Here is a 25,181-nt window from a genome sequence, read left to right as displayed (position 1 = left end):
GACTTGAAGAATGCTCTGCATATACCAGAGAAGAAATGGGGCAGCTTCTTCTTGCAGTTTGCTTTAAAACCATGTTTACCAATAAATCTTGCTGCAAAGCAGTCAAGAGATAGCCAAAAATGCCACCCGTTATCTCAGGCAGAGTATGGGTGAGTTATGTATCACATGATTTTGTTTCCCACAGAATCCCTAATCAAAGACCGAACTCTATGCATTCGGCTCTGAAAAGCTTCTACAGGGCATATATGAGAGAAACTAACATCATGACCCCACTTAACCTTAAGATCTAAACAGACTTCAGGCTTTTAATGCCTATTTGCATACCTTTGAATTTCATACGATTTCTGTCCACTTGGATTAAGAATGCAATCTTTTTAAAGAATAACCTTTTAATCTCATACAAATTACACATTTATTAGCTTACTAAACATTCCAATGAAAACATATTCCGATTTTCTTCTTCACAAAACAAACCAGCTTTTTTTTGGATATGTCTTGTAACAAACTCAGACCATATGTTGGAACAAGAAAAAAGTAAGAGCAACTCATAATTCCATAACCTAGAGAAAATCATTATAAAGTATCAGTTTATGTTCTTCTAGATGAATTATGATGCATATAAATATAGATGACAAATATAGATGGTATCAATACAATGAGAATAATTCTATATAAGGTAATTTATAGCTTTTTTTCCTGTAAATTATGTAGCATAATATACCCATTCACTACTGTTGGCATTTATGCTATTTCCACTCTCTTTTTCCTACCATACACAAAATTTTTCCCTTATAGGTAAATCTTTGAGTATATCCATGACTATTTCCTTAGAACAAATTCTTATAACTGAAATGATGGCGGTTAGAAGCTTTTATATTTAATTTTATGAGACTTTGCAATTTATGACCTCCAAAAATATGTACATTCATACTTCCACCATCAAAACGGAAACACATTTTACCAGCAGCTTCACTCACCAACATAAACATAAAATTCATATTTTATATGTATATAACTTAGTACTTTATTAAAAACCTTATAGAGTGATGTAATCATCATCAATTTCCAGTTCTGAAATTTTTCCTCACTCTAAAAAGTTCCCTTTGTGGCCATTTGTAGTCAATTCCCACTCCCATAACTACCCTCATCACTACCCCAATGTAATCACTAATCTACATTCTGAATATTTCACATAATATGTAGTCTTCTGCATCAGGTTTCTTTTATTTAGCATAATGATTCCTAGGACTAATTAATGTCCTACTATGCATCAGTTGTTTCCTTTTAACTGTACACTAGTATTTCATTGTATGAACATATGATACTTTATCCATTCACCAACTGATAGAATTTTGGATTGTTTCCAGCTCTGAATTATCATAGATAAATGGTATTAAGAATGTCCAAGTACAAGTCCAGGTGTCATTTCTCTTGAGTAGATATCCAAGCATGGACATGCCAGGGTATGTGCTAAGGGTCACATTTTTTAAGTAATTAGAAAACTCTTCTGAAACATGGCTGGAGTATTTCACATTCCCTTCAGCAATGCATGAGAAGTCAGTAAGTTGTTATATGTTCTGGTTACATGGTATATGTTTCAGTTTTATTCAAATCAAACCATTTTCTATTTTTCTCTGTGATTTCTTTTTTGACCTACGGGTTCTTAGAAATGTGTTGTTTACTCTCCAAATATCAAGCAATTTATAACATCTCTTTCTGTTCTTTATTTCAAATTTCATTTTGTGGTGGTCAAAGAAAATTTTTGTTTGGTCTCAATTCTTTTAAATTTATTGAAACGTGTCTTGTGTTTTATAGTCCAGCCTAAATATATCCTATATTTGAAAACAATTTGCCAACTTTACGTGAACTATTCTATGAATGTCAACATACTGTTCAATTATGATCTTGAATGGGGGAGTGGTGGTGAAACAGGCTTTCATTAATTTGAAGTTATTGAAAGGGAATGCTCTAATATTTTACTACTAAATGGACTATGGGTGAGTTTCCAGAAGATATACCCTAACAGGTTAAAGAAATCATCTATTCCTGGTTTCCTAAGAATTTTTATGATGAATGGATACTGAACGTTACCCAATTTTTTGTATCCATTTGTGTAATTATATAGCTACTCTTTAATGTGTTAACAAGGAGATCACATTAAAGGATACCCCGATGTTAAACTATCCTTACATTCACCATAAAATTGAAAATCTAGAAGAAAAACTTTCTTTTTTTAATATAAATATTTATGGCTAGGGGTGCCACAGTGGCCCAGTCGGTTATGCTTCTAACCTTTGATACTGGCTCAAGTCATGAACTCAGGGTTTTGAGATTGAGCCCTGTGTCTGGTTCAGCAGTCAGCCGGGAGTCTACATGAGATTCTCTCTCTCTCTCTCTCCCTCTCCCTTTCCCACTGCCCCTCCCCTCACTTGTGTTCTGTCTCAAAAAAAAAAAAAGGTAATAAATAATAAAATGAAATAAAAATTTATGGCTATAAATTGCCTCCATTACCAATTAAGCCAATTCTTAGAAGTGTACATATAAAAAATTTTCAATATTTTTGATTCTAATCATTTTATAATATGTACAATAATTTCTTGTTATGAGTTATTTAAAATACATATATTTCCATTTCTTAGTTTGATTATTCTCATTGATTTCTTGCATAATTGCACTATAGGTGAGAAATCATCTTTATGACAATAATTCATTTAAATTTTGGACAATTTTATGGCTTCAAATGGCAATTTTTACAGTTTTGAGTGAGTTTGATAAGAACATATATATAAACCAAGCCACTGGATTTTCTGTTCAAATTTATACTGTGTTAAAGTTTTTGGTGACTGCTCCTTTAAAAAGAATATGTTCAAACCTCTAAAAAACTGAAATCTTTTATTACAGTTTCAAATTTAGTCAATTTTGCTTTCTATACCTCACCTATGCTGTTATGTATAAATGTATTTGAAATTGTTTTGTCCTCCTGGTGAATTGAACCTTTTGCCTTACATGGTACCCCTCTTAGCCTCACTGATTTTTGTCTTTTAAGACAAAAATATATTATGATAGTTTATCTAAATACTTATCAATTTTTAACATTTAGCTTTAAAAAATAAATAATACTTTTATTTTGATAAAAAATAACAACATAAAAACATAAAAAGATGCAGAAAGTTTTCACATGTAACTCATACCATCATTCACAATCCCTACCCTGAACATACAGGTAAATATTTTTCCTGGTTTCTTATTTCCCTATCAGCTTACATATTACACACACTCTTTTAATAGATTTTTAAAAATTTTTTTTAATTTTTATTTATTTATGATAGTCACAGAGAGAGAGAGAGAGGGGCAGAGACACAGGCAGAGGGAGAAGCAGGCTCCATGCACCGGGAGCCCGATGTGGGACTCGATCCCGGGTCTCCAGGATCGCGCCCTGGGCCAAAGGCAGGCGCCAAACCACTGCGCCACCCAGGGATCCCCTCTCCATGATTTTTACATCAGATTGTTTATTTTCATCTGAGTTGCACGGATCTTTAAAATCTTTTGTGTATTAATCCCTCATCACATATGTAACTTGAAAATTTTTCTTCCATCTGTAGATTGCCTTTTCATGTATTTGTAGTTTTCTTTAGTCTACAGTTTAGTTTGATGTAGTCTTGATCATTTTATTTTTGCTTTTGTTGCTTTTGCTTTGAGTGTCAAATCCAAAAACTCATTGCCAAGACCAATGTCTAGGAGCTTACTGCTTATGTTTTCTTCTAGGAGTGTTGTAGTTTCAAGTCCTACATTCAAGTCTTTAATCCATTTTGAATTGACTTTGAGTATAATGTAAAATAGAAGTCCAATTTCATTCTTTTGCATTCAGCTGTCCAGTTCTTCAAATACCACTTACATTTTCTTTTTTCTTTTATTTATTAATTTTTTAATAATAAATTTATTTTTATTGGTGTTCAATTTACCAACATACAGAATAACACCCAGTACTCATCCCGTCAAGTGCCCTCCTCAGTGCCCATCACCCAGTCACCCCCACCCTCCGCCCTCCTCCCCTTCCACCACCCATAGTTCGTTTCCCAGAGTTAAGAGTCCTCATGTTCTGTCTCCCTTTCTGATATTTCCTACCCATTTCTTCTCCTTCCCCTCTATTCCCTTTCACTATTATTTATATTCCCCAAATGAATGAGACCATATAATGTTTGTCCTTCTCCGATTGACTTATTTCACTCAGCAATACCCTCCAGTTCCATTATGTCAAAGCAAATGGTGGGTATTTGTCATTTCTAATGGCTGAGTAATATTCCATTGTATACATAAACCACATCTTCTTTATCCATTCATCTTTCGATGGACACCAAGGCTCCTTCCACAGTTTGACTATCGTGGACACTGCTGCTATAAACACCGGGGTGCAGGTGTCCCAGCATTTCATTGCATCTGTATCTTTGGGGTAAATCCCCAGCAGTGCAATTGCTGGGTCGTAGGGCAGGTCTATTTTTAACTCTTTGAGGAACCTCCACACAGTTTTCCAGAGTGGCTGCACCATTTCACATTCCCACCTCCTGCACTGTTGGTGGGAATATGTCAAATACCATTTACTGGAGAGACTGTCTTTTTCCCATTGTAGAGTCTCAGCTCCTCTGTCATAAATTAACTGACCACATATATGTGAGATTTATTCCTGGATTCTCTACTCTGTTTCATTAATCCACATCTGTTTTTATGACAGCACTATACTATTTGATTACTATAGCTTTATAATATAGTTTGACTCTCTTTTTTTCCCTTTTGCTCATTTGTTTTGTCTCTTAAATTCCACATATAAGTGAAATCATATGGTATTTGTCTTTCTCCAACAGACATCCTTCCTTAGCATGACACTGTCTAACTCTATCTATGCCACTGCAACTGGCAGGATGTCATTCTTTTTATGGCTGCGTAATATTCCATTATATATGTATAAAAAATATACCACATCTTCTTTGTTCCTTCATCTGTTGATGGACACTTGGGCCCTTAGATTCTTAGTCAAGCTTACTTCAGTCCCAGAGCAGCAGATCTCTCCCCCAGAAGACCAGTACAAACACCTGCCCACATCATATCTCCCAACCAGTGAGTTTTGCAGAGCCTCAGTTCTGGAAGAGTTGGTGTTAGGTCTCATTTTACACATCTAGTTAAAACACTGCACATCTAGTTAAAAACACTGTACATCTAGTTAAAATTCACCACATTTAGGCCAGAGACTAAACAATGCCCACAGTAGGCAAGAGAGTCTCTGCAGACAAAGCATAGAGGACAGAGCAGCCTAAAGGATACAGCAGCAAAGACACAACAACAGAGAGCATGTAGCATACACCAGAGACAGCCCCTGAAGTGCCAGGCCCTGAGCACTACTGACCTCTTCTCCATTAGAGGATATGGTTTGGGTATTTTGAGGTCTTTTGTGGTTGCATACAAATTTTAGGATTATTTGTTGTATTTCTGTGAAAGATGCCATTGGAATTTTGATAAGGATTGCACTCAATCTGTAGATTGCTTTGGGTAGTATGGGCATTTTAACAATATTAATTCTTCCAATCTGTTTTCACAGAATGGATACCTATTTCTTAATTAATTTTTTCATCAATGTTTTTCAGTTTTCAGTTTATATATCTTTCATTTCCTTGGTGGAATTTATTCCTGAGTATTTTATTCTATGCAAACTTTCATTCTTTTTTCATTTCTTAACCTCTTATTTGTCATCTTTGTCTCTTGTTGCTACATTCTGCATAGTTTCATTTCTATCTTCCAGCTCACCAATTCTTAAGTTTATTTTGTTGTTTTTTTAAGTAGGCTCCACCCAAAGTGAGGCCCAAACTCACAACCCTGAGCTCAAGACCCTGAGATTGATAGATGCCTAACCAAGTGAGTCACCCAGGTACCCCACCAATTCTTAAGTTTTATCTAATCTGTTTAACATGATCATGGAGTTGTTAATTCTAATTGCTACCTATTCATTTCCAGAAGTTAATTCAGATTACTTTTAATTTAATTTTAATATTTAGTATTTCTTTAATATTATAGTATTTAATATTATAGCATTTCTTAAGGATTATTTCTTCTACTGTAGCTTTTCATTTTTGGCATATGAGAATTTACCTACTTTTGTGTGCTCAGCTATACATCTAAAAGGGTTTTTGTTGTATTTTTTCCAAAATTTATACATTTTTAGTATTACAACGTGTTTCAGGATATCCTGTTATACTCATTATTTTTCTCCTCCAAGAATTCTTATTACTCATGTTTAGTCTCCTATTTTGTGTATCTTTACTTTTTGTTTCACTTTATATATTTGGTCCATGCTTTGGGAACTTCTAGTCTAGTAATTTGGACTAACTAGAAGACAAATTATGAGCTAAAAAGACAGATTGTCATTTGTGGTGATCTACTTGAATCTCAAATGTTCTTTTTAAAAATAAAATTCAAAGGTTCCACCCTAGCCTCCACCACTAGTTCTCCTTCAGTGAGTATATAGTTCGATGATTCTCTCTCATCTCCTGTCGCTGGCTACTGGCCTTGGATGAGTTGTTATTTTTCATTTTTATACAGCTGAGGTCATATCTCACTGCTGCGATTTTTACATGATGGGATCCCCACAAGTGTTGTAAGGCAGAGGACCTTTTAAGGATACTGATCTGTAGTACAAAACTTAGCTTGCTGTGAGTAGTGGAGCCAGCATTATGGCACTCCAATATTCCCATACTCCCACAAGGTCAAGGACAGGTAAGATTCATCCCATCACTTCAGGTACCTCTTGCCCTTTTGGTGGTCACTTACACAGAAGATAATGTTAACATTACTCATGAGGGAGGGAGTACAGAGGAGAGAGAATAAGAGGCAGAGATCTTTCAGAGTAAAGTGATCCCTCAAGATTTGCTGCTTTTTATGCTTTTCCTTAGGCTTCAAACACAGTTCTTCCGCTGCTTGTCATTCCCATGGGAGAGAAAACCCCTCATCAGTTATCTTGTTTTCTCTCTTGCTACCCCAGGTACACATAGGAACCAACACTTGCCTGACGAAAGCCAAAAAGCTTAGAGTTGAGAATAGATACAAAGGAAACTTCTTTCCAACTCTCATACTCGCAGAACCTACTTCACTACAGACAATGGATTCTGTCAGTAAAACTGGACTAATTCAACTACTCCAAAAAGAAATAAACCATTAGATCGAACAACTGTCAATATATAACAGGTCTATAGCCAACATTATAGACAGCAAGTTGATCCATTTACAGTTTGAATAACTTGGAGAATTTACCCAGAAGTTACAAAGTTTGAAGTTAAGACATCAGAATCTTTTTTTCCACAGTGAACATTAAATAACATGTTTTAATATTTATCCAAGCTAATATTATCATAATAATTGTATTATAGAACAGCCATTTAGATAATCTTTCTGAACTATTGTTAGATTCTGTTTGAAAATAAATAACTAGATCACTTCCACATAAGAATAGTTTGGCTTCATACATCCAAGTTGGGTTTCTCATTTTTTTTTTAGAGACATGAGGGGCAGAGGGATAGAGAGAACCCTAAGCCGACTCCCCAGTGAGTGCAGAGCCTGATGTAGGGCTCAATTTCATGACCCTGAGATCATGATCTGAGCTAGAATCAAGAGTTGGACGCTTAATTGACTGAGCCACTCAGGCACCCCAGGTTTCTCAAGTTTATGTAACTTTTTATTTTGGAAATTTATAAGATTTACAGAAAAGTTAAAAAGATAGTACAGAGCGTTCTCATATATTATCCACCCAGCTTCTCCATATGTTAATATCTTATCATGATACATATGTCAAAATTAAGAAGTCAAAATAGGTACAATATTATTAACTAAATTATAGATTTTTATTCATATTTTACCAGTTTTCTCTAATGTCCTTATGTCCTTATTCTGTTCAGGATCCAATCCAGAATACTACCTCTCATTTAGTCATCATTATCTCCTTAAATTCCTCTCATCTGGGATCCCTGGGTGGCACAGGATCCCTGGGTGGCGCAGTGATTTGGCGCCTGCCTTTGGCCCAGGGCGCGATCCTGGAGACCCGGGATCGAATCCCACATCAGGCTCCCGGTGCATGGAGCCTGCTTCTCCCTCTGCCTATGTCTCTGCCTCTCTCTCTCTCTCTCTCTCTCTCTCTCTCTCTCTCTCTGTGTGTGTGTGACCATCATAAATAATAAATTTAAAAAAAAATTTTTTTTTTAAATTCCTCTCATCTATAGCAGTTTCCCACTCCTGGTTTTTCATGCCCTTCAACAGTTTTGAAGAGTACTAGTCAAGTATTTTGTAGAATATCACTCAATTTGGGGATGTATGATACCTTCTCTGGACTAGACTTGGGTTATGTGTTTTAGAAGAATACCACAGAGATGAAGTCATTTCCCATCACATCATATCAAAGACTACATGGTATCAACATAACGTATGACCTTTGATGCTAGCCTTACTCAATAGCGAAAGTAATTGCTAGGTTTTACTATCCTTTGGAAGCAAGCCAGTAAGTCCATCTCACACTCAAAGAGAGGAGATTCAAGTTCCATCCTGAGGGGGGGGAAAGTTGCTGCATGCATATATCATTTGGAACAGGCTTCTCAATTTTAATGATAGATATCAAATCTATCTCTAGTTCAGCTGACAATTAAAGTTTATAGATCTGGGGAACACCTGGATGGCTCAGTGGATGAGTGTCTGCCTTTAGCTCAGGTCAAGATCCCAGAGTCCTGGGATTGAGTCTCACATCAAGCTCCCTGCAGGGAGCCTGCTTCTCCTTCTGCCTAGGTCTCTGCCTTTCTCTCTGTGTCTCTCATGAATAAATAAATAAAATCTTTTTTAAAAAATAAAGTGTATGGATCAAACAACTTGTATTCCAGGCACCTGACAGAAATTATAAACCTAGGCATTATAAGGGAACAACTCACCAGACTTCAGTTTACCTTTATCCATGAACCAATCTCAGATTCCCTGCCAGATAACTGCTCTAAACACAAATGAGACACTGAGTTTTGGTGATATTTCATTTCTAAACAGTTTTATAGATGATTTTCTTACATTTTTAGATATATACTCAAACCCTTTACAAATACTACCTATTTCCTCTTCCCCAACAATTATGCTTTATTTGTCTCAAATCGTGAATAACTGATAGTAATTATTATAGTAGAAACACTTATCTCACTGATCTGAATGCTACTAGTATTTCATACTTAACTTTTATATTTAAGATAAATATCATACTGAAGGTATATTCCATTTTTACCAGAATTTCATGTTAAATTGTACCCATTACCTTTTTGCTAACATTTTAAATGATCACATTGTAATATATTTTGATTAACCATTTTAAATCTACTTTATCATTTATCCTTAAAATTCAGTGAGGAAGCAGTATGGTTTTATTCATTATATAAGTTAAAAACTGAGGCTCAAGAATGTTTACAATACCATTCAGAAAATCTGTGACTAAGCCAGGATCCAAACCTATGTAGTCCAACTCAAAGGCAATGAATTACATGTATTTTACTAACCATTACCTCTATTCACCATCAAGTATTATATGCTTTGTTTTAAATATTATATTTTACTATTAGACTTAATTTTATAATCATACGAATAGAAATCATTTGGACTTAATTCCCTTTGAAACTAAGTAGTTAAGTAAACAATTTCAGTGTTATCTCAGTCCTTTTACTACATGATTGCATCAATCAAGAACTCTTCACTTTAATTAGTCATTGATGTTATTCAATCCAACTCCATCAATAAAATATTTAATCAAAGATTTTAAGTTGTTTGTTATTTTTAAGTATTTGTTTTTTTCTAAACAATGTTATCACTGAAAATTTGTTTTGATAGGTTAACATTCACGTAGTTAAAAAAATAAATTGATTCACATTCACCTTCATTTCCACTAACTCCCCATTAGGAGCTACTGTTCTTAATCTCTTGTTTCTTATATATGATACTAGAGTTTCTTAATATATTATAGGAATTACTATAAAAGCTTATAGTAAATCCTTATATCCTCTTTTACTATAAAAGCTTATAGTAAATCCTTATATCCTCTTTTTATACAAAATCACACCCTGTACATACTCATCCTGTACATACTCATCTATACTATGATATATCCCTTATATATCCTTATATGGATATAATCCTTATATATGATATATCCTTATATGATATATCCCTTATATCCTCTTTTTATACAAAATCACACCCTGTACATACTCACCCTGTACATACTCATCTATACTATGTTTTTAATCATGCAACAATGTACTTGTGACATCAATATACTAAAACCTATTAGTTTTGTTTTACAACTGCATGGTATTCTATTTAATGAATGAACCATACATTTAACAAATCTCCTATTAATAGAAATTTACAATTTCTCCTAACCTTTACGATTATAAACAACAAAACAATGAATAACTCTGAAGAGCCATCATTTCATATGTGTACAAGCAATAAATTCCTGGGTTAAAAGGTATATGTATTTATAATTTTGACAGATATTGATCAAAATTAACACTGCACTTCAAAAAAAAAAAAAAAAAACACTGCACTTCAAATGGGACTACCCTAATTTATGCTCCAGTTACCAATGTGTGAGAATGCTTGCTCCCCTCATAACCAACTAATATATTGAGGTCTTACTTTAGTTTTAGATTATATTTCCCTTATTACCAGTAGGACTGCTCTTTGCAAATGTCTATACTCTGTGCATGTTCTTCTCTATGAACTGACCATTTATTCATATCCTTTTCCTCTTTTTCTACTAGGGCAAAACTTGTGGGCGACCACGGACTAGCTGGAGTAACTGAACCAAACCAGGCCCAAACTTGCGTCCCTCATTCACTCAAAAGGCTCGGGAGCCTAAAGGGTGAACAGTTGGTAAACGCTTGAGAAAGGGCTTGAGCAATGGTTCTCAGGGCTCACTTGTACGTGATCGCCCACGTAACACAATAGATACAACTTATTCTGACCTGGTCATAAATGTAAATAAGGGTCTGTGCTGTCCTTGCTGGTCTGTTTACCATACCTAATATTCCTTTGAAGTATGCACATCTGGAGCAACAAGCTTATCTATTTACCAAGGTCTTCTGGTACCTGTGAGTCTGTCTTGCATGTTGAGAAAGGGGAACTTTGGAGGGTTTCACAAACATGCTAAAGATAAACACCTTCTTAGCTTTGTTTTGCTCATGCTATAAAATGTTATAGAACCTTGAATAAAGCTGGCACTGCTTGGACATCATCCACTGTGTCCCTCCTGTCCCCATCTCTTTACTTTTATTTTCCTCATCCCTTTATCCTCAGGACCCTGATCATGTTGCTGCAGCGCACGCAACAAAAACTATCATGTAAGATTCTTTTAATTTTCTCAGTTTGTATATTAATTATGGAAATTACAATTTATTTTTTACATTCATATTTTTGCCTGTCTTGAATTGCTTAATTATGTTTTATCCATCTATATCATGAATTTTTAAAAATTAGGGATGCCTGGGTGGCTCAGTGGTTGAGCATCTGCTGTTGGCCCAGGGTGTGATCCTGGAGTCCCAGGATCGAGTGCCACATCAGGCTCCCGCATGGGGCTTGCTTCTCTCTATGCTTGTGTCTTTGCCTCTCTCTGTGTGTCCCTCATGATTAAATAAAATCTCTTTTTTAAAAAATTAGCTTTTTAAAGGAATTTCTCTGTCCTGAATCATTAATTCCTACTTTTCCAGACATTTTAACAATACTGTTCTTCCAACTCAGGAGCATGGAATGTCTTCCCATTATTTTACATATTATTGAACTTCTTTTATCAGTGTTATATAGTTTTCAGACTGCAGGTCTTTCACCTCTGTGGTTAAGTTTATTCCTAGATATTTTATTGTTTTGGTGCAATTGTAAATGGGATTATTTTCTTAATTTCACTTTCTGCAGCTTCATTATTAGCATGTATAGGAAAACAACAAATTTCTGTACATTGATTTTATAATCAATAATGGAGGATAGAGTATACAACGGGAAACTAACACCTTTTTCAATAAACAGTGCTAGAAAGACTGGACAGCTTACATGCTAAAGAATGAGACTGGACCACTTTATTTTACTGTACACTACAACAAAATCAAAATTATTAAAGATCTAAATGTGAGACCTAAAACCATAAAATTCCTAAAAGAAGCACAGGCAATCATCTCTCTGACATCAGCCATAGCAACACTTTTCTAGATCTGTCTCCTGAGGCCAGGGAAATGAAAGCAAAAATAAACTACTGGGACTACGTCAAAATAAAAAGTTTCTGCAAAACAAAGGAAAGAATCAACAAAACTAAAAGGCAACCTACAGAATGGGACAAGATATTTGCAAATGACATATCCAATAAAGGGTTAGTATCCAAAATATATAAAGAATTGATACAACTCAACTTAAGAAAATAACCCAATTAAAATGGGTAAAAACCATAAATAGACATTTCTCTAAAGACATACAGATGGCAGACACATGAAAAGATGTTCAGTATCACTCATTATCATAGAAATGCAAAAATCAAAGCTACAATGAGGTTATCACCTCATACCTGTAAGATGGCTAAAATCAAAAACACAAAAAAAACTCTTGGCGAGAATGTGGAGAAAACGGAACCTTCTTGCACTGTTGATGAGAATGCAACCTGGTGCAGCCACTGTGGAAAATAGCATGCAAGTTCCTCAAAAAACTAAAAACAGAACTATACTATGATTCAGGAATTGCAGTGCTAGGTATCTCCCTAAAAAATACATTAACACTAATTCAAAGTGATACATGTACCCCTGTTTATTGTAGCATTATTTACAATAGCCAAGCTATGGAAGCAGCCCAAGGGTCCACTGACAGATGAATGGATAAAGAAGATGTATACACACACACACAGACACACACACACACGCACACAGTGGAATATTGTTAAGCCATAAAAATAAAATCTTGTTATTTGCAGTAACATGGATGTAGCTAGAGAGTATAAGCAAAGCAAAATGAGCCAGAGAGAGACAAATACCATATGATCTCACTCATGTGGAATTTAAGATAGAAGAAAAACAAGCAAAGAAAAAAAGAGAGAGAGAAACTAAAATTCTAACTATAGCAAATAAACTGATGGTTTACAGAGGAGAGTCAGGTGAGGGGGATGGGCAAAGTAGGGGATGGGATTAAGGAGTACACTTACCGTGACAAAAAATAAAATAAAATAAATAAAATAAAATAATTAAAATAAAATAAAATAAAATAATTCTGAAAAAAATCTGCAATCTGTGTGCATTTTCTCTTTGACACAAAAATTGTCTAATAAATCTTAAATTTCTAGGTAGAAGAAACTTTGGTTTCTGATTTTGTTCCTATTTTCTAATTTTACTGTATGTTAATGAAAGAATCTTGTCTGATTTGTTTTTACATTTTAGACTTTTTCCTTGAAGTCTACTATATTATGTCAAATTTTCATAAATGTTCTATGGCGTTGAAGTTATTTTCTTTATTAACATGATACAGACTTGAAACTATATTAAACAGATTTACTTTGTTATTTATATTGCTTTCCCCCAGGGTTTTTTCAAGATAGGTGAATTATATTTGTTTTAATGTTTTATATTAATGGTAATTGTATTATTTTTCCTGTAATTTCCTTCCCACGAAAGTTTCAACCTTTAATATTATGTGTCCTTCTTTATGTTAATTTATTGCTTTTAGCTTGACTTCTAATTTGTCTAATACTAAGATCATGATTCCTGCTTTTTTCATTTGTATGTATGTGGTATAACCCTTTAGGTATCCTTTAATTTTCAGCCTTTCCAAATCACTTTATTTTAGTATGTTTCTCTCATATAGATCTGGGTCTTATTACTGTAAACTGTTTTTTTTTTTCTTAAAATAGGTGATTTACAAAAAACTTTTACATTTATTTTTATGGCAGATATGTGGTGTGAGATATGTCAGGTTATGCTTCCATCTTGTATAGATTTTTAAAGATTCCGTTATATGGATTATTGTTAGTCTTATTTGTATAGTTCTTTAATATCTTGAAAGCATTTAGTTTTGCCAAAATTATCTCTGTAATTATAAATTCAAAATCCTATGGGTGTTGCTTTATGTTTTCTTTATTGAAAATGTTGTAGAAAAGTCTCAAGCCCAACTCAAATTTCCCCGTATTGCACACTTGTGAACAAAGAATTCTTGACTTCCATTTAAATCCAAGAGTATACTTTTGTGCTGACCATTCTAGGAAAATTCTCCCTGGCACGCAGCATGACTTTTTATTATGGATGGCAAAATCTTATGTTAGGACTTCACTGATTTATAGCATTAAATATTTGTTTAATTCCATGTTCTGTTTTTCTTACTTGGGACTTACTGTTGGAACTTCTGTGCTTCCTATATCAATCATTTTCTCTTTGATACTCCTGAACTCTTTTATTTCCATCCACACATATTATTTGCTCTGTCTTCATTTGTATCTTCTGTGTATCTTACAATGCCTACCACAGAGTTTTATCTTCCTTGAGGCTTCCTCTGATTTCATTTTTGTTTAAAATTTTTCAGCAGAAATAGAAAATTTCCTCCCAAGTTTTGTTAGTCTATGATCCAACATTTCTATTATCCTACCATTTCTTCCCATTTCTTGAAATTCTACTTAGTAGTAGTCCTTCCTCAGAAGCAATTCATTTCTTACTTTTTAAATTTACAATAAAATTTCTAATTGCGATTGTTACTCTCTAACATTATTTTTTCCAGTGAGTGTTATTTGCTGGTTATACTTATCTTTTCCACATTTCTATATTTTTTTCCTTAACAATTTTTAAGAGGTTGCATCTAGGGACAGAATCCTCGATTTAATTTCTCCTAACCAATTTTGTTTACTTTTAACCAAAATTAAATGAGTAGTCCTTTTCTCTTAATATTAAAAGAAAATGTCTTTCTCACTCGCAGTGTTCAATCAATTATTTGATCAATCAACTATTTGTTTGTTTCTCATTTGCAGTGTTCAACTATTTGTTCAGCTATTCAATTTATGGCTCCTCATATATGCATAATTCTTTCCTACAACCCAGGTTTTGTTGAACTACTCCCTATATTTGTAATATGTCTATTCTCTCTGTCTTGACTATTGATTTGGTACCAAAATAAAAATCATATCTTCTCTTCCAAACTACTTAGCAAGTTAGAGATGTCTTATCTGGATCTTGTGTAGTTTTCATCAATGTTATCAACTGGTATATTTAAACAACAAAAAGAAATGGCAACAGTGGGTTTCTAAGAGGAACCCCATCTAGCAATAAAAAATGATACCTTCTTGGGCTCATTTGTATAGAAAACGAATTTTAAAAAGAATAATTTTTCACTGGACAACATAATATGAAAAAGATTCATTATAACAGCAAGTGACATTTAAAACTATCTAAATTCTGGACTTTGGGGAAAAATAAATATTCTAAGATCTCTAAATCACAAAAATAATAAGCCTCAATGTTAGAAAGAATATAAATAATAAAATACTGACTTAGCATGTAAGCAGAACAGCAGTTCTCATAATACAGTATTCCCTGTCAGGAATTTAAATCATATCCATCAGTGCTTTGTTTTATTTGATGAAATATTTTATTGTATCCTTAAAATGAACAATATTTTCTTTCCACAAATAAAAATAAACTATATTACTTAAATTGAGAATTTGTTCTATAATCTATTATTTAAAAAACTTTCTTTTATAAAACTCTTTTACAATTTTTACAACAGGAAGCTATTATTTTCTGCTGTAATATTATTCAAGTCAAATTCCATGTTCCGCTAGATACAAAACTACTAAAAATACAATTTCAACTGATATTTCCACAATTAATTATGAAAAAGTCAACTTACTTGTGACCTAAGTGCTTCAGAAAGTATCCCAGAACCTTCAGAGCTTGAACCCAAATACTTTCACTTTTAGAAGCCAATAATTTGTAGATTACTCTAAAAAATAAAAAAAAAAATGACCTCTTCAGCACTTACAAACATTAAGATGATAAGATCTATATACTTTACAATGAATTATAAAAATAAAAAATATAAAGTACCTCTCAGGATTTTAAATTCGTTGGAAACCGGAAAATTAGTACATTTTACTAATACTTCTTTTATGTGGCCTTCAAATATTCAAAAGTTCAAAGCGATTCGTTGCTTATAACTATTGCCTTCCATGTACATTGAAAAAATATATATTTTAAGATACATGCTTAGTTAGGCTGTATTTCCCCTTCTATTAAAACTGCCCCTGACATTTTTACTTGATGACCTTTTTTTTAAGAATTAATTTATTTATTTAAAGATTTTATTTATTTATTCATGAGAGACACAGAGAGAGAAGCAGAGAGAGAGGCAGAGACACAGGCAGAGAGAGAAGCAGGTTCCATGCAGGGAGACACAGAGAGAGAGAGAGGCAGACATACAGGCAGAGAGAGAAGCAGGCTCCATGCAGGGAGCCTGACCTGGAACTTGATCCAGAGACTCCAGGATCACGCCCTCGGCCGAAGGCTGGCGCTAAACCCCCTGAGCCACCCAGGGATCCCCCTTGATGACCTTTTTTTCTTGTTTATAGCTAATTGGACCATGGAATAGATATTTGCCCATTTATTTCTTTTTCTGAGCATTTGGAGTGAGATCTGAGAAACAATATCTAGTTGGGCTTTTGGGCTGTTGAATTAGAAAATTATTTAAAACAGAAACTATAAGATAGTCTTATTTTGTTTACAGAGATGACTCTATACACAAAAGGTAGAATAAAGCAACCACATAGGAAGTAGCAGAGAAAGTAAAGTTTTTCCTTATAGCTTTCCAATTCCTTGTTCTTACCCTAACAAGATTTCTATAACAAACATATTATTCTGTTTTTACTTAAATAGGTTTTAGAAGTGTTCCTGTTACTTGGAGCAAAAAAAGTCTCTACTAACACATAATCTAACCTAACATATATAGTCATTTCAAATATAAGATCAAGGCTCTATCCATTATAATTTTCATAAATATTTAAAATTTTTATCTTGTATCTTTTTCAAAATACAGAAGTATTTTTTTCGATAAGGTAGTAAAGGACAATAACAACTATATTCTTTGCAACTAATTCTAGAACCCAAGATAGTTCTCTGAAGGTGATAGGGGTGACTATAAAATTAGGATGTGTTTTACTGTACTAAATTCTTTTTAAAAAATAAAGCATCATTTTATGTTTTTAAGAAGAAGTAATCTAGAATCAACAAAAAGGTTGGTATTGGAAGATACAAGTATAATTTTTATATCATTTCAGTGATATTAACTAAAGGGAACAAATAACTTAAAGCTACTGACATCTGTTTTATGTTTATCAGTGGTATATGCTATTAAAAAAGAAAATGCTATATTGTTGATATTGCTTATTTGTGTGTTACTCAACTGAAGAACAGACTGAGGTAAACACTAGAGCTATGATTTTTTTCCCAAAAGGCTCAAATTCCTAAATTATCATGTATCTACATTGAAACCTATTTTCAGAATTTTTATGGACCAAGATCAGTAAGGAAAAAAAAACAGGTATGAGAATAGGAAAGCTATACATATAAGAAAAAATATCCAGGAAATCATAGAAAGAATATTCAACAGCAAAAAATAATCCTGAGAACCAAAGTAAAAGCTCACAGCCTAAAAATGGGACTATACTCAGATATGCAATCAGAAACTCCCACAGAATCCCTATTTTCTAGAAATAACTTTAAATTGTAGGGATAAGGAATATAAAACCCACCCAGGGCTAACAGAAATTATGATTAACCACTGAAACATGAAAACATCTAGGGCCATCACTCCTCTACATGACATAGGATTTTCTTTACAACTAGACAAATGTTCCTTAACAAAGTAAGATACAAACACAGGATTGCAATACAGTATGAATGCAAAATTAACTGACAAATCAGTTAATGAATGTTTATCTGTAATATAATAAGATAGGTGAATCCTAATTCATCTGTTTGAGCTTACTATATTAAGCCAGTAAATGATCTAAATTACTTGAGACAAGTACTTACTCTTTTCTTCAAACATTCTCAGATATAAAAATACCACATTTTTAGCTGCTCAGTTCAATGTTGTTGTTATCACATGGTCTTTCTTAAAACCAGTTAAAATGTCATCAGAATTAAGTTCATTCTTTGTGTGTATAAATTACAATTAATCAGAATTTTCCCAAGAAAATATTTTATATATAACTGTTATCCTTGAATATCTTTAAGTGTTCTAATAAGCTTATTTTTTCTATATCTTTAGTCAAAGCCTATATTCTCCACATTTTTTGAAATGGAAAAACTGAAGTAGAAAATCTTCCATCTCTGTTATTATTTTTAACACACTGGTAAAAGTAGGATATGTTTGGCAGGTGTCAATCATGACCAATTGCCTCGTTGGTATCATTGTATCTAATCATTCCATTGATATTATACATTTAAATTACTATTTCAGTACCCTAAGGAGCTAACCAAATACCATTCTCCTTTGTAAGGTTGTATTTTCACTGTGCCAAAGTAATGCAGAATTTTATATCTGAATTTCTTATTAACCAATCTAAGGCTGGTACCATCCACAAGGATGATGAGGACATTTTGAATTTATTCACTTATGAGTTAATATAATAAATACAGGAGATACAAAGATCTAAGGTTAAGGATACTAATTGTTCAGCTAAATATAATTTAAGAAGAGTAAGTATTACTGTATTATATGATTAGGTTGAACCATATGAAACTAACATTATTTAGTGAACAGTTAAGTATCAGCAATTTCATATAGTTTGATCTCACAGTAAGAAAATATTTGTAGTTCTTAATAATTAAATCTGCAACTAAAGTAGCAACTTCATGGATTGTAAACTCAGAGGTCACAGTGATAACTAAAATAGGACATCTAATAAAAATGATGTAATCGCTTCTCTTATGTGAAAAGGAGTCCTTCAAATCTAGAAAATTGCCATTTGTTTATATAAATGGCCACATAAAGGCAGCACTAATAAAACCCGTCGGCAGGTATATTATTTCCAAATTCTTTTATAACCGGTGGAAGTTCACTGAGTTGCACATAACATAACTTAGAATTCCTCTTTCTCTTCATTCCAGTAATTCAGACTTCAGAAAAATAGAAAAGGAGAATCCCTAAGGGGCTAAGTTATAGGTTGAAGTTCATAAGATTACTAACAAGGACTATTTTTCACTTACCTACTTAATTACTTACATCATTCTAACTAAAGTTCGTCTTCAAACTTTTCATTTTATCCTCTTGTTCTAATTGTGTTGCTACTGTCCTAACTCATCATCCCTAATACTGATGAATAAAATAATCTCTCTACTTATTGTGCTACCTCAACTTTATCCTTCTTCAGTTCATTTTCCCACCACTGCTGACTGTAAATCTAATAAAATGGAAATCTGAGCAAATCAGTACCATTCAAAATACTTTATTTCATTACCAACAGAATAAAATCTCAACTTCTTGTGGACCTTCACTATCTAGTTCTTGAGCCTAAGATTCATAAAATTTTCTTCTGCTCTCTTTTGCTGAAATATACAATGCTCTCTTGTCTTATTACAAAAAAAAATTGTTCTTCACACTACTTGAAATGTCTTTACTATAGTATCAACAATTTAATTACTCTTCTTGAGACCAAGACACATTATTTATGTACTTCATAAATTTGAATATTAGATTTTTTTGTAAAGATTTTATTTATTCATGAGAGAGAGAAAGAGAGAGAGAGAGAGACAGAGACAGAGACAGGCAGAGGAAGAAGCAGGATCCACTCAATTCTGGGTCTCCAGGATCACACCCTGGGCCAACGGTGGCACTTGGGCTGCCTTGAATATTAGAAGATTAATATTAGCTTCTCCATTTATTCCCTTCTTGTGTATAAGATTTTGCTGTATTTATTCAAAAGTTTCTAGGAGTTATTCTAGAAAGCACAACTGTACTCAATTAAATTCTACTAGTAATACTAATATTATAATCATACCTTATTCCATTTCTTTGATCAAATGCTGGTATCATTGAGGCTGGGTGTTCTGACATCAAAGCCACTAGTAACTGTAACACATCATGAATATTTTCATCCTGTATAATAAGGATTACCAATATTTGTTTAGTTAATATTTTTAGTGCTTTGCATAAAATAATTAAAATAGAAGATCCAGACCATCCTACCTCATGCATGGTAAGTAGGTAATTTAATATACTCTGAAGTTCATCTTCTTTGACCCCTCGATCCTAATTTTTAAAAAATATATATTATTTAAATCTCAAGTTAAAACTTTACAGGCAGGCATCAAAATGATCATTTTAAAAGTAAATAAGAACAATGTAAAAGTAGTGATGTTTTAATAAAATCCTTAAATATTTCATCATAGTTCACAGACTGTATATTTTCACTTTTAAAGAAGTAAATATTTGGAAAACTGCATCTAGTCCTTTAAAGTTGCTAATATTTAATTGACCATTACTATTGAAAGTTAGTATATTTTGATAATCTAACTGTATTCATATTACTATTTTCTAGCCATTTATTCTTAAAGAATGCAAAACTTTATAGAATTAATTGGTATATAGAATTACAGTATATTTTACCTTTATTTACCATTTTTCTTTATCTTAATCTTTTAAAAATCCTACTGTGATAAAATACATAATGTAAGTCTTCTCAAATAGGCACATAGACCATTTCCTGGAATTAAAACTTTATATGCATTTCTTATGCATATGTTCCTTGTCCATTTCCTATATCCCTTAAAATACATGATCTCAAAGAGGACTAAGAAAAAGTGAAGTTTAACAACAGTTAAAGATTTACTTTAAGGACTTGAAAAGCTATTCAAAAGTTAAAGATAGTTACTTCTAACTTTACGATACTGATTTTAAATAATGCCAAAATTCTTCACCTAATATACTGCAATTCTAAATTATATAAAATTGTTTTACCTTTAGTATGAGCTGTTTGAGAAAAAGTAGCATAAATGCTCGGAGTGATATAATTTCTTTTTGTGATGGCCGGGGACCATCTAGAATAAAACAGAAAACAAAAAGAAGAAAAGGGGGAGAAAACTCATTATATTAAATAAGCTTGATGCAGTTAGGTAGGAATACTATGGAATTCTTTAAAAGTTGTATTTATTTTATGATCATATTTGTTAGTATTATAGCTATATAATTTCAATTCTATCAGAGGATTCAAACATTAATTTTCAGATTTTGGCAATTTCAAATTATTCACTAAATGTCAGATTTGGGGGAAAGAATTACTTTTTAAAAAATTATAATTCTAAAAAAAATATAATATCTTACTATCCATTCATACGTGTATAATCATCAAGTGTTAACATAAATAATTTCTCCTACTTTTATTGATTTATTAGGTACACTTTTCCCTCCAAATCCAAATCTCTTAACCTCTAATTCTGGCTGGTCCTGGTCACCCTCCAAGCCCTGATCGTTTCTTTGCTGCTGACCACCCTGCTGGCCCCTGCAGTCTTTTCACCCTGACCTTGAAGGTCCTGCTAGACTTAGTTGCCTCCTTGGCTCTGCCAGCATCTCCTGTTTCATTGGCCTCTGCCGCCCAGGCAGGGCTGACTGGCAACATCAAAGCTGAGAAGGTGATGGTGCACATGGAAGAACATTGTTTCATAAAGTAGAATAAGCAAATATAGAAATATATTAAATATCATGTAAGCAGATTTTTCACTGTTGATGGAAGAAAGCTCTAAAAGCTTGAAGCTACATTGAACCATGTGGTTTCAAACTGGAAAGGGAGGTATTTCTTAGATGCATGAAGAATGCCTAGAAGCAAAGCCATTCAAAGAGCATTAAGCACAATAAGAACACCCAACACCCAAATCTTGGTTTCTAAAAACCACATCCATCAAAAACCAGGGCTCTTTGGAGAAATGGTTGATTCCAGGAATGGGTAAGTATAAAATAAATCAGATATCTTGTAGCAGAGAGCAAGTACTAAAAAATTATGAACATTTGTTATAAAGACTCAAGATCTCATGTGAGATCTCAAGCCAAATCTGGACAATTTTAATATCAAATAAATAATGACACAACCCAGGGAATATTCTCTGGGCTAAATTTATTAAACCTAAACATTTTTCATGTTTCACTGAAACAAATATATCTATGCATTTACATACTGTCTATGGTTGTTTTTGCAACATATTGGCAGAGTTGACTACTTGCAACAGAGCCCTTAAGGCTCTCTAAGCCTAAAATATTGCCTGGCCCTTTGCAGAGACAATGTGTCAAGTATTGATATAATACTCAAAATAAAATAGAAATCTATGGAATTTATGCTGATATAAAATGAACACAAAACTAAATGGAAGAGAAAAAACAAGTTCTTTCTAATAATAGAATTCAATCTAATAAATGTCTAGAAATTGTCATTTAGTATCAATCATAGTAAAGGTCAATAATGACAAGAGCTACATATGAACTAAAACCAGTAAGAAATTTGTTGAAGAAATTTACATATTTTCATAGCGTCAATGTATTTCGCCATCAAATATTATTCCAAGAGAAAGAAGTAATTTTACACAACCAGACACCATATTAATCAAATGATCAAAGTCAACATCTCCAGGAGTAAGATAACTCAATGTCATGTGCCTCTTGAATAACACAATGTGTCAGAACCGGTATGATTTCTGTGTGATTCCAGCCAAAAATGAAAAACCTGGCTCATCATGAGCAAATATCAAGAAATTCCAAATTAAAGGATGCTCTAAAAAGTAATCTGTATTCTCCAAAAATATCAAGGTAATGGAAGACAAAGAAATACTTAAACTATACTATATTGAAGAGTATTAAAGTGATAAGACAACTAAATACAATAATGATCCTCTACCGGGATTCATAGAAAAAGAAAGACCTTGTTTTCTGGAAAGAATATTATTGTAAAAGTTGGTGAAATTTATATCCAATATTTGGAGTAGATAACACTGTATTAATATAACTACCTGATTTCAATGGTTGCCCTTGGTTATTTAAGATTATGCCATTTAGGAAATAAATAGTAAAATATTTAAGGTAATAAGGTATTATATCTACAATTTATTCTCTATTGATTCAAAAAAATTTGTGCATGTATGTGTATGTATGATTATATTTACACAAAAATGGAGAATGAAAAAGTCTTTGGTAAAATATAAAACATTGGAAAACATGCTGAGGTTTATGATAATTCTTTGTGTAACTCTTGCAACTTTCTGTAAATTAGAAATTAGTTTCATGAAGCAGAAATGAATATATATGAATATATGATGTGTCTGGCGTAGAGAAAACTATCAGAGTGTTGTGTTTGGAAAGGGCTCTGAGTCACACACTGACTTGATTCGAATTTTAGTTCTGTTACTTTGTACCAACTTTGTTTCCTAGCCTACAAAATAACAGTGATACTGACAACACAGTTATATATAGATACAGCCAGATGTATATGTGTAAACATGCCCATGCATATATAATTACATTACATATAAATGATTAAATAAAATTAACAGGATGCTAGTGTACATTCAAACTCAGGGTGAACATTCAGTAATTTAGGCATTATCAAGATTAAAAACAACAGAAAAAAGCCATAAAAGACAGAATAATATACCATATTGCAAATAACACAATTTCTAAAGTCCTATCAATAAATGACATAAGCTAATGAATACAAAATAGCAAAATGTTGTTTTCCCTTATTAACAAGATTTTTATAAAACAATAATTTTCAATGCTACTTTTAGTATGCTGAGAAAAGCATTCTAACATACTACACAGTAATTACTCTCAGTAATTTTAAATCAATAATGGAAGTAAATAATTATATACAAAGGAATAGATCACTGCATTATTTTTAGAATCAAAATTTTAGAAACATGTAAATGGTACATTCCTTTAGATTATTATGTAGAATCAACAATAAAACAGGAAAAGGAATCATGGAAATCTTAACTCTGTAAAGAGTTTAAATATTCCACACATTTAACGCAATGAAAAACAGTGGAAGAACACACACCAAACTTATATTCCTGGGTTGGGTTAATATCATTTTATTTTCTATGATGAGTAAGTATGCATTTTTATTTATATAATTATATTATATATATATAGACAACATTCCTAATATATGTATGTATATGTACATATATATATATATATGTATCTTAAGATTTTATTTATCTTATTTTAGAGAGAGAGTGCACATACACCACAAGTTGGGAGAGGGACAACAGGGAGGAGAGAATCCCAAGCAGATTCTGCATTGAGCAGGGAGCCAGAGATGGGGTCCAATCTCAGGACCCCAAGACCACAACCTGAGCTGAAACCAGAGTCTGACACTCAATCCACTGAGTCACCCAGGAATTCTGGCAATATTTTTTTAAACAACACAATGAAGAATTACATTAGTTTCTTCTATACTTAAAGGGCGAAGTCCGGGGAAATAATATAAAGAAAGGGAACTATCTCAAAGTGTTGAAACAACTATAATAGAATACACTGGTCAATTTCATCGGATTTTAATATTATGAATATATTTTCCTGAGTCACAACAAGCATACAGACTAAAAGGCAGAATATTATTTTTACCTGGATTTATTCCAACAATACTTTATATTGTAAAAGTATAAATTTCTCTATCACAAAAAATTCTCAATATTCAAGGCTACTATATAAGAAAAGACAACAGTTTGGTGATATTTCTATAAGCATGCACCTTTGCCTATAACAAAGTTGCCTATAACAAGTTGCCTATAATAGTTCTCAGGATATAGAACAGTAATAGTACAATGAATGCAGTGGTAGTGTTGTACTTACCTAATCCTTTAGGAGTAATGCCACTACTGTCAGCAGGATTAATGACCCAGTAGTAATATTTTAGTGTGTGCATTAGCTGTAATACTGTTCCCACTCTGCGTATGGTGGTATAAATGGTAGCAGTTCCAATAAATTCAGCAGACAAGTAAGTGTATAGGGAAAGCTGAACCTAATACAGAATATTAACAGAGCATTAAAATAAATTTAAAATGCCTCAAGTGTTTATATTATAAATATACATTCTAATTTAAATGCAAATTAGTAAAGGC

The 25,181-nt window shown here is 32.8% G+C and overlaps 1 protein-coding gene across 9 annotated transcripts in view; it reads right to left on the bottom strand.

The window, feature by feature from the left end:
* Positions 1–25,181, bottom strand: part of NBEA (neurobeachin) — a 664,605-nt gene that overhangs the window by 492,102 nt on the left and 147,322 nt on the right. For all 9 annotated transcript variants that reach the window (XM_041767622.1, XM_041767623.1, XM_041767626.1 and 6 more), the window contains 5 exons: positions 24,913–25,081; positions 21,031–21,110; positions 20,260–20,322; positions 20,072–20,169; positions 15,922–16,014 (listed from right to left, as the gene is read on the bottom strand). In XM_041767622.1, coding sequence (XP_041623556.1) covers positions 15,922–16,014; positions 20,072–20,169; positions 20,260–20,322; positions 21,031–21,110; positions 24,913–25,081 — 503 coding nt within the window. The remainder of the gene's footprint in view (positions 1–15,921; positions 16,015–20,071; positions 20,170–20,259; positions 20,323–21,030; positions 21,111–24,912; positions 25,082–25,181) is intronic.

The sequence above is a fragment of the Vulpes lagopus genome, chromosome 8 (genome assembly GCF_018345385.1).
Source record: "Vulpes lagopus strain Blue_001 chromosome 8, ASM1834538v1, whole genome shotgun sequence".
NCBI lineage: Eukaryota > Metazoa > Chordata > Mammalia > Carnivora > Canidae > Vulpes > Vulpes lagopus.
Note: the sequence above shows the minus strand (reverse complement) of the source record. Positions and strands in the feature narration are given on the sequence as shown.